Source organism: Periplaneta americana, chromosome 6 (assembly GCF_040183065.1).
Source record: "Periplaneta americana isolate PAMFEO1 chromosome 6, P.americana_PAMFEO1_priV1, whole genome shotgun sequence".
In the NCBI taxonomy this organism is placed as follows: Eukaryota; Metazoa; Arthropoda; class Insecta; order Blattodea; family Blattidae; genus Periplaneta; species Periplaneta americana.
The window spans coordinates 6337246-6348624 of NC_091122.1; the positions used below are offsets into that span (position 1 = coordinate 6337246).

The following is an 11379-nucleotide window of genomic DNA, read 5'->3' on the forward strand; positions in this document are numbered from 1 at the left end:
CGTACAAAATTTTGTCCAACATTCTTTTGGGAAGATTAACTCCGTACGTAGATGAAACTATTGAAAGATCATCAGTGCGGTTTTCGGCATAATAGATCGACTCTTGATCAGATTTTTTGTATTCGACAGATAAAGGAGAAAAAATGGGAGTATAAGGCTACAGTACATAAGTTATTCATAGATTTCAAAAAGGCATATGACTCGGTTAAGAGGGAAGTTTTATATGATATTCTTATTGAATTTGGTATTTCCAAGAAACTAGTTCGATTAATTAAAATGTGTCTCAGTGAAACGTACAGCAGAGTCCGTATAGGTCAGTTTCTGTCAGATGCGTTTCCAATTCACTGCGGGCTAAAGCAAGGAGATGCACTATCACCTTTACTTTTTAACTTTGCTCTAGAGAATGCCATTAGGAAAGTCCAGGATAACAGAGAGGGTTTGGAATTGAACGGGTTACATCAGCTGCTTGTCTATGCGGATGACGTGAATATGTTACGAGAAAATCCACAAACGATTAGGGAAAACACGGGAATTTTACTTGAAGCAAGTAAAGAGATAGGTTTGGAAGTAAATCCCGAAAAGACAAAGTATATGATTATGTCTCGTGACGAGAATATTGTACGAAATGGAAATATACAAATTGGAAATTTATCTTTTGAAGAGGTGGAGAAGTACAAATATCTTGGAGCAACAATAACAAATATAAATTATACTCGGGAGGAAATTAAACACAGAATAAATATGGGAAATGCCTGTTATTATTCGGTTGAGAAGCTTTTATCATCCAGTCTGCTGTCAAAAAATCTGAAAGTTAGAATTTATAAAACAGTTATATTACCGGTTGTTCTGTATGGTTGTGAAACTTGGACTCACTTTGAGAGAGGAACAGAGATTAAGGGTGTTTGAGAATAAGGTGCTTAGGAAAATATTTGGGGCTAAGCGGGATGAAGTTACAGGAGAATGGAGAAAGTTACACAACGTAGAACTGCACGCATTGTATTCTTCACCTGACATAATTAGGAACGTTAAATCCAGACGTTTGAGATGGGCAGGGCATGTAGCACGTATGAGCGAATCCAGAAATGTATATAGAGTGTTGGTTGGGAGGCCGGAGCGAAAAAGACCTTTGGAGAGGCCGAGACGTAGATGGGAAGATAATATTAAAATGGATTTGAGGGAGGTGGGATATGATGATAGAGACTGGATTAATCTTGCTCAGGATAGGGACCAATGGCGGGCTTATGTGAGGGCGGCAATGAACCTGCGGGTTCCTTAAAAGGCATTTGTAAATAAGTTGTAATAATAATAATAATAATAATAATAATAATAATAATAATAATAATAATAATAACTTTATTACTTTCTGCTTGTCGTATAAGTTTTTAATTATAGCCATTTATTTTATTTAATTTTTTTGGCGTTTTAAGCTGAGAATTGTGTATTGAAATAAGTTTAATAACACTATATGCACGCGCACCTGCCGATATGGATGATATGTCCCTCCTCTTTGCCGGTCCTGCTCATGGAACTGATAGCCTCCCGGGAACAGAGAGTCATACCCATGAGGTTGACGTCCATCTGCGAACGCCAGTTTTTGTACTCCCCGCCTGAGAAACAGGACCATCATAAGTTGCCCAAAGAATATTCAATTAGGACCTCTATTACACTGGTCTATTAAAAAAAAACTTTCTGTTTGCTACTGAGGAAATTTCAAGTGTTTTATACTGATATTGATGCTCTGATTCCAGATCTGTAATCAGATTTATCATAGCACGTCAGGTTTTCGAGTTATGGGACAGTAACATTAATTCTAAATCTTACAATTCAGTATACAGGGTTAGTTAAAAGTCCCGCACCACCTAAATAACTTTTGAAGCATTTGGTTCAGTGACATGAAACTTGGTATGTGAGGATAACCATATACTAAGAACTCAATAATGCTATTACCGAGTTTTTCTACTTCCGGTTTAACCGGAAGTAACTCCAACTCTCTTATTTTAAATAGAACACCCAATATATATTTTTATTTTTCAATAGTGCTCATTAAGAGCTTTTCAAAACGTACCCACATTCAATACTTCTGTACAAATTCAGTGTTGCTAAGTCAAGAAAACAGAAAAGTGTATCGAATATTAAAATAATAAAATACTCCTTCCTTAACAAAAACAAAACAAAGCTAGCTCACCTTCTAAATTATGTGTTCAAATTGGTAGCCCTCAGCTGCTTTACAATGTGTCACTCGATCATAGAAACCATTTAAGGAATGATTTAACCAGGCTTTAGGAATATCTTGCACCACTTCCATTTTTATTTAGCAACACTGAATTTGTACAGAAGTATGGAGTGTGTGTACTTTTTGAAAAGCTCTTAATGAGCTTTATTCAAAAATAAAAACATATATTGGTTGTTTCATTTAAGATAAGAGATTTGGAGTTACTTCCGGTTAAACAGGAAGTAGAAGAAACTTCGTAATACCATTATTGAGTTCTTAGCATATGGTTATCCTCACATACCAAGTTTCATGTCACTGAACCGTATGCTTCAATAGTAATATACGTTACAAGAGCGGTATGTTGACGTTTTCATGGTCGAGGAAAAGATTGAAAAAGCGAAACGTAGTTGAGCTTTTTTAATTTCCGAGAACATGAAAACAAACATACCGCTCGTGTATCGTACATTATTTTGTGCGAAGATCGTTTATTACATACCTGAAAGACGAATTTCTAATTAGTTGCAATGAAATCTCCATGTCGGTTTCTGTTTAATGACGCCAACTTCGGAACACCGAAATATTTTTCTTCAACATTGTTGCTTTAAAATGTTTTCTGTGTTTACTATACTCCAGCAGGCCGTGATATACGTCTGTCTTTTTTTTCCCCAGTCTATAAATGCGAACTTAAAACAAACGCTAAGGTTATGTAATGATTTATTTTTCATTTTAATATTTTAACAATATTATTTATATAACATATTGCAGTAATAACATCGGCATCTGGAATCTCGTTGATTTTTTTCACGGGTACCTTAATGTTACTTGTATCAGGAATGCAATAAGTTATGTGGAGTAGTAGACTTTACTTAAATTTTGCAAATATTTAAAAACAATAATTAACATTGCAATTTAGGTGAAATTGCAGTGGTAAGTTTCCAATTTACAATTATTACTATGTTAAACGTCTCTAAAAATAATATGTTAAAAGCCTAAAGCAGTAAAATGAATGTCGCGCTTAAGCGGTAAGAAGAGGGAAATTGTTATGTGTGTTACGTTGGGAATACTGAATGTGGTATTTCACACTTACCGCGTATTGGTTCTGTGCGGAAAACAAGCAAATACGCACGATCTCGCACAAAAGTTATTTAGGTGGTGCGGGACTTTTAACTAACCCTGTATACCTTTATCGTAAAGTCAGAGATATAAATTGAGCTTAGTTTATATATATTTTTTGCAAATTGTTATGTTATATTATTTTAAATACATTTGTAAGAAGATATACACTTCCAATATGTAGTAAGCACTAAAAACTCTGTTAAAAGTGTTCGAGACCTTTGCTTTTACGCTTATGTTGGCATGTGGTTGAACCAGCAGAAATCACCCATCATGCTCGGACCGTATTGGCCCTGTTACCTGGATTCCATCGTTGATATGTCCTGATGGAAACTCTCACCATGTTCGTCACTTACATCGCCGAGATTTGATGGGGAAAAAAACTCAATGTGTGAATGAAGAAAGTGCATTTTTAAAGACATGCGACAATCTACATTCTGAAATGCTATAGGCATTTATGCTAGCTCAGCATAATTATCAGCTCGATAATTTCGTAAAAACCTAGTTGACACTAGTACAAATGTGTCCCAAATTTCGAGTTCAAAAGCACTCAGTTTTGACCTGGACGTAGTTTCACACATCAACTGTCGAATCTCTGGCCCAACGAAAATTCCTGCCTTCAATTTTGCATCACTTTTCACTCTCCCAAACTTCTCCTTCATATACTTAAAGCCACCACAATCATGATTCATAGCCCGCATAAAGTTTTTCATCAGGCCAGGTTTAATGTGAAGGGGTGGAATAAATATCTTTTTTTTGCGTCAACGTGTGGCTTGTTTCAAAAATTAAAAGGTTATTATTTTAAAATTGTTATGTGCTAGAAAAAAAAAACGGACTTCAGATCTGTAATCGGCACACTCAAATTAGGGTTGGTACACTTGTTTTTGTTCAGTATCAAAATCACTGTAGACCAGTGTTATCTAGAATTCTAATGTAAACTTTCCTTAATTTGCCCTAAACCAGCGGTGGCGAAAATGTAATCGTCCGCCGAGCCACTGTGTAACATGCAACGTGCATAGCACCTGTGGAGGGAGGCGGACACCCGAAGGGGATGTGAAGCAACTGTCTGACTTATTAACGGATTTTCATTTTCCTTACGTCAAGCACTTAAATATAATTTTATACAGTACAAGGCTACAAACTAATGTTTAGTACATGTAACGAAGAAAGAAATGAACAATAAATGAACAATATCACAACCTAAAATTAACTGTCTTCAGAATGTCTCTGCGACAGAGTTTCAGAATCAGGAATTATGTCACTTACTGCCAGTCGTAGTTGATCACGAAGGTATTTGTCTGTCAGTCGTGATCTATATTTGGTTTTTACTATTTTAATTGTTGAAAATAATTTTTCACAAACGTAAGTTGTAAAGAACATGGCTTCAACAGAGCAAGCGAAAGAACGAAGCTTCGGATATTTATTTTTTGGCAAAGATTTGAAAGTTCAACATTTGTCAAGTCCTTACATCTAGCTTTCATTTGACATCACATAGTAAATCAGTGAGTTCAAATTGAAGAGCTAACCGCATTATTCGTACATCTGCTGAAAAAGGGTCGACGTACAGAGATGATGATGATGATGATGATGATGATGATGATGACGACAACAATAACACTTAACCCTTTAATGTTTCATCAGTAACATGTGGTATAATGCCGTTTTATGTTATACAACCGTTTTCCTAGTAATACTTGTGAACAAATCATACATTTAATATTCTCATCATATTGACAGCAAAAAAATGCGTCCTCCCATCCTACTTGGAACTTTCGTACATGGTTTCGAGAGAGACATATGCCACTCGCAGGTCAGAGACAAATACAAATGGAACGGAGTTTGACTCCAGTGAGTGAGAGGGTGGGGGTTGGCGGAGGTTAGAAGCAAGCGAAATGCACAGCTATCACTGCGAGCCACAATGTCTCGCGAGTCACGTTCTCGCCACGGCTGCCTTAAACTAACATAAACCGCTTAACCCAGGCGATCTAACATACCCTAACTAAATAAGCCTTGTCTAGCAATGTATGCTATAAAATTTTTAGCTTCCAGCCAATATTGTGAGTCCCATAACGGGCTGAGAAGTTATCAGATGCCTAAAAGAGATGTAATGCTTTGTAGACTCACTCATGATGGACCCTGGCAGAGCTATGCCCGCACAGCAGAGGCACACGGACGCGCCTTGGTACATCTCGTCCACCTTGCAGAACAGATCCGCCACACTCTTGTCGTCTGTGATATTGCAGGACTCGAAGTACAGCCTGCCGGCCGCGTTTTGCAACTCCGCTTCCAGTTGCTCCTGTGAGTTAACATTTAACTAAATGAATAGAGATAATTCGCCATTTTTTATTTATATCGAGGGCAAATCAGATATTCATTTGCGCTATTCCATCTCAAATCGACCGAAATATAGAGAAAATTTACCTTGCAATTTTTAAATACAATGAAACTTTTTCTGTCCGTAGACAACTGTGATACAATGCTTTGTGCAAAGTTTGAGGCATCAGAACTTCATAGTGTTTAAATTAAAAATATTTAAATTTATCGTATTTTCATAAAATTAGCAACTTTAAACTGTTGTTGCTCCGAAACCCTTTCACCCAATGATCAAAATCATGGTTTATTTTGATGCTGAGAAATTAAAGTTTATATTGACATATAAACAGATTTTCTTACTTTTTATGGAAATGGAGAAATTTAGATTTTTCTTCATTAAGACGCCTTTGGCCACGAACAAATATTTTTAAAATATATGGTTAGATTCCGCATTGAAAGTACAAATAAACACACATTTTTTACTGGTGCACTGTTGATAAGAAAGTATTGAAAATATCAAATAAAGAAAATAAATAGTACGCGCGTGAACTAACCAGCTGACTGTGAGGCGGGAGGTAGCCAAGGCAAGCAAGGCCAGGAGACAAACACGTGATGTGTCGTCTAGCAGTCATGGCTGGGCTAGCTTTATCACAAGTTTTCATAAACACAGGAGTAAAATGACGCCCATCGCTCGCTTATCTTCAGTTCTCGGCCAGTGCGTGCGGTACTGTACCGTTCAAGTCTAGGTGTGTGAAAATAATTTATTTAATACCCTCGAAACTTACTGCCGAGCCACTAAGCAAACAATGCCGAATCCCTCTTAATAATGCAAGGTTTTTTCTCAATATTTTTTTAAAAATTTTACAAATAGCCAAAAAAGCCTAAAAACAAGTAAAATCAGACTATCTGTCTCTCTGTGTACAATAAAAAATAAGGATTACTTCTTAACATAACCTACCAAATGTCAGCTTCAAAATAAGTTCTCGTTCAATGTTCTGCAGTAAATGGTTCCAGAGTTCTGAGCGCTGAAAGAGGCTTGCTTTTATAAAATACGCTAAATTTGTCGCTCAATAGTACGAAAACCGTTTGACTTTCGATCTTTCGATAGTATATTTTTGAAAATGCACTCTCCTCAGCACCTTGTATAAGTAGGGAAGAAATTAGAGTACAAAAAAGTGCGAGGTTTTTTACTGATCGATTTCATATGGAATAGCCCATTACGCTCTACTGTACCAACTTAGGAACATACAGTCACATCCGTTTGGGTATGGATAATATTAATTTATTATTATAAAGCTATTATGTTAGTAGGAAAAGTTTCTTGCTGGTTATATTATGATTAAAAGATGGGAGTTTCCATATATGGCAATCAACAATGCATAATCTGAAACGATAAACGAAAGTTGTAAATGATTAAAATGGCTACTACAAATCAACAGCGGGCACAATGTGTTCTTTGGTATGTTAAATTTGAGAGTGTTAAAAGTGTTCAAAGGGAATTTCGACGTGAGTATGGTGTGCATAAATTACCTAAATACGATTCCATAATGTTGTGGTATCGAACATTTGTAGAAACAGATTCTGTGTTAAAAAACATGCAGGAGGTCGCAGGCGAAACCCAGTATGAGAAGCAGCTACCTCTTGGCTTGGCCCCCAAACTCCCCAGATCTGACCCCTCTTGACTTCTTCGTTTGGGGTTTTGTTAAAGATATTGTCTATTCACATAAACCCAGGAGCATTGATGTCTGAGAATAAAAATTACTCAAGCTTTTCAACAAATCACCCCTCTTATGTTACAACGGACATGGGCTGAATTGCATCACCGTTATGAGTTGTGCAGGGTGTGCAATGGGGATCATGTTGAGCTCTGAGGAATCTCCCATCTTTCAGTGTTGTATGCACAAAGTTTCAACAAATAAAGTTCAATAGCAAATGTTTTACAATGTTTTTATTTTATTCATACCCAAATGAATCACTCTGTAGTTAATGTTTTGGTTCGACAATTTCACCTACAGATATATCTTACTTACTTACTTACTTACAAATGGCTTTTAAGGAACCCGAAGGTTCATTGCCGCCCTCACATAAGCCCGCCAGCGGTCCCTATCCTGCAAGATTAATCCAGTCTCTATCATCATACCCCACCTTCCTCAAATCCGTTTTAATATTATCCTCCCATCTACGTCTCGGCCTCCCTAAAGGTCTTTTTCCCTCCGTTCTCCCAACTAACACTCTATATGCATTTCTGGATTCGCCCATACGTGCTACATGCCCTGTCCATCTCAAACGTCTGGATTTAATGTTCCTAATTATGTCAGGTGAAGAATGCAATGCGTGCAGTTCTGTGTTGTGTAACTTTCTCCATTCTCCTGTAACTTCATCCCTCTTAGCCCCAAATATTTTCCTAAGCACCTTATTCTCAAACACCCTTAACCTATATTCCTCTCTCAGAGTCGGAGTCCAAGTTTCACAACCATACAGAACAACCGGTAATATAACTGTTTTATAAATTCTAACTTTCAGATTTTGGACAGCAGACTGGATGATAAGAGGTTTTCAACCGAATAATAACACGCAGTTCCCATATTTATTCTGCTGTTAATTTCCTCCCGAGTGTCATTTATATTTGTTACTGTTGCTCCAAGATATTTGAATTTTTCCACCTCTTCGAAGGATAAATCTCCAATTTTTATATTTCCATTTCGTACAATATTCTGGTCACGAGACATAATCATATACCTTGTCTTTTCGGGATTTACTTCCAAACCGATCCCTTTACTTGCTTCAAGTAAAATTTCCATGTTTTCCCTAATCGTTTGTGTATTTTCTCCTAACATATTCACGTCATCCGCATAGACAAGAAGCTGATGTAACCTGTTCAATTCCAAACCCTGCCTGTTATCCTGAACTTTCCTAATGGCATATTCTAGAGCGAAGTTAAAAAGTAAAGGTGATAGTGCATCTCCCTGCTTTAGCCCGCAGTGAATTGGAAAAGCATCAAATAGAAAGTGACTTATACGGACTCTGCTGTATGTTTCACTGAGACACATTTTAATTAATCGAACTAGTTTCTTGGGAATACTAAATTCAATAAGAATATCATATAATACTTCCCTCTTAACCAAGTCATATGCCTTTTTAAAATCTATGAATAACTGATGCACTGTACCCTTATACTCCCATTTTTTTCTCCATTATCTGTCGAATACAAAAAATCTGATCAATAGTCGATCTATTACGATCTATGAATCATAAACTACTATAAATGTCTAAAAACAATGTTTGTTCCTTAAAAACACATTTTTAGTATTTTGTGTAGCCTACATTTAAAATAAAAATAGCGGTAATGCAATTCATAAATGCCCAAAAAACTATAAAAATGCTATTTAAAATGTAAAAAAAAAAAAATATCTTACAGACGAACGCTAATCTGGAAACTTCGTTCCCTTCTTAGAAGGGAAGGGAAGAAGATTTTAATATCCAATACACAGCAGTACTCAGAAAATTACACACCGCAGAATCAGACCTGTAAATTATTTTTAGTAAGTCTTGAAGTTTTTAATAACCAATTGAATTTGAACTCTAAATATGTCAGCAATCCTGCAGGTCATGGCCTTCATGTAATAGCCTATTGTTTATTGTAGTATGTGTTTTGTTTTATTCTGAAATGCAATTAGTTCTCAAAACTGACAAAAGATGGATTTTGGAAAATAGGAAAATTATGTAGCAAAACTAACGCTTCACCGAAAGTTACTGTTTTTCTGAAAATCCTTGGATGCCAAGCTTCAAAATGACAGGTCATTCATTAAAATCCGTGCAGCCGTTTTCCTGTAATTTTCATTGCAATTTCAAATTATATATATATATATATATATATATATATATATATATATATATATATGTGTGTGTGTGTGTGTGTGTGTGTGTGTGTGTGTGTGTGCCAAAGTAAATGTGCTAGATAAATATTAGATTAGAGTAAATGAGAAATAATTTCCAATCGAGAGCGTACAGGCCTAGTTCTAAGAAACGAGGTCACTTTGTAGTGTAATTGTGGCTTAGGCAATTCTGGAACTTAGCTACTCAATTGTATTAAACTTTTTTGTTTGAAATATCTCAAAGAATAAACACCTGAAACTAATGACATTATTTACGGTACACCCTGTATACTATTCCTACTGAAGAGTCTGGATAATAAGGTGCATGACATTTTTGATTTATGGTATGTTATCTATGTATAATTTTATGATATACAGGTTGTCTCAAAAATAGACCGACAGATTAGTTGTACAGTCACAGAATAAATAAATATGCCAATGAAAACCCCACAGTCAAATTTTAAATATTTTTCAAGTTATTATTCTGTGAATTTGTTAAAGACCATTCTCAATAATGAAAGAAAGTTAGACAATCTCGGAGAGGCTTAAAGAAGGGAAAGGGTTTGTGTTATTTGTAGAATGTTTTGTTTTTTTTTTTTCGCTCAAATCATATCCAGTTTTTAATAGTAAAAAAATTATGTAAACTTGACTTTACCCATAGGGGATTAGGCAGTGTATGGCGGGCCGTTCTCTGGTTCTGCAGCAAGTTAGAAATTGAATGTCCGATATCTATGATGTACTGCTTAACCATAAATTATATTTGTTTAATATCTCAAGATGTATTTAAGTTGGAAGATTGAAAGCTTTTGCTTTTGTGTTTTTTACATTACAGAACTTCTAAGAAAATTTTGTGGGTTTATTTTTGGGACACTCTGTATATTGATAAAATATTCGATGTGATATGATAAATGATACATGGTTGATATTCTGACATAAATACTATTAAAATACTATACAGGCTACATATACTTAATTACGGTATATGGTAAATGATAGTATGGCAATGGCAGATGACGATGTTCTGTTGGTATAAAACAGTAATGAAGACTGACCATCGCCTTGGATTTCTGGAGGTCCACGGCCACTACGTTCATGCCCAGCAGCGCCAGCTTCTTGCAGGCAAGAGAGCCGATGGCACCACCTGCACCTGTCACCACGGCTGTCTTTCCCAACCAGCGCATTATGCAGCTCGACGACATATCTCGAACCAAGGACCTCGATGTGCACATCCGATGGGAGGCCTCATATAGTAGCCTCGCCCACATTATGCAATGGACTATAGTAAATAAATAAATAAATAAATAAATAAATAAATAAATAAATAAATAAATAAATAAATAAATAAGTAAATACATAAATAAATAAGTAAATAAATAAATATGTATATAAATAAATAAATAAATAAGTAAATAAGTAAATGAATAAATAAGTAAATAATATATATATATATAAATAAATAAATAAGTAAATAAATAAATAAATATATAAATAAATAAATAAATAAATATATAAATAAATATATAAATAAATAAATAAGTAAATAAATAAATAAATACATAAATAAATAAATATATAAATAAATAAAATAATAAATGACTAAGTATATAAGCAAAGGAAGTAAGCAAAAAAATAAATAAATAAATAAATATATAAATAAATAAATAAATAAGTAAATAAATAAATAAATAAATAAATATATATAAATAAATAAATAAATAAGTAAATAAATAAATAAATATAAATAAATAAATAAATAAATAAATATATAAATAAATAAATAATTAAATAAATAAATAAATATATATATAAATAAGTAAATAAATAAATATATATATAAATAAATAAATAAATAAATAAATAAGTAAA

At 34.5% G+C, this 11379-nt stretch overlaps 1 protein-coding gene across 2 annotated transcripts in view; it reads right to left on the reverse strand.

Moving 5' to 3' along the window:
- Window positions 1-10785, reverse strand: part of LOC138700922 (dehydrogenase/reductase SDR family member 11-like) — a 32818-nt gene extending 22033 nt beyond the window's left edge. For both annotated transcript variants that reach the window (XM_069827350.1, XM_069827349.1), the window contains exons 1-3: window positions 10566-10785; window positions 5450-5621; window positions 1478-1607 (exon numbers count right to left, since the gene is read on the reverse strand). In XM_069827350.1, the coding sequence (XP_069683451.1) occupies window positions 1478-1607; window positions 5450-5621; window positions 10566-10778 (515 nt within the window). In that variant the 5' untranslated portion in view covers window positions 10779-10785. The remainder of the gene's footprint in view (window positions 1-1477; window positions 1608-5449; window positions 5622-10565) is intronic.
- Between the last annotated feature and the right edge of the window lie 594 nt (window positions 10786-11379).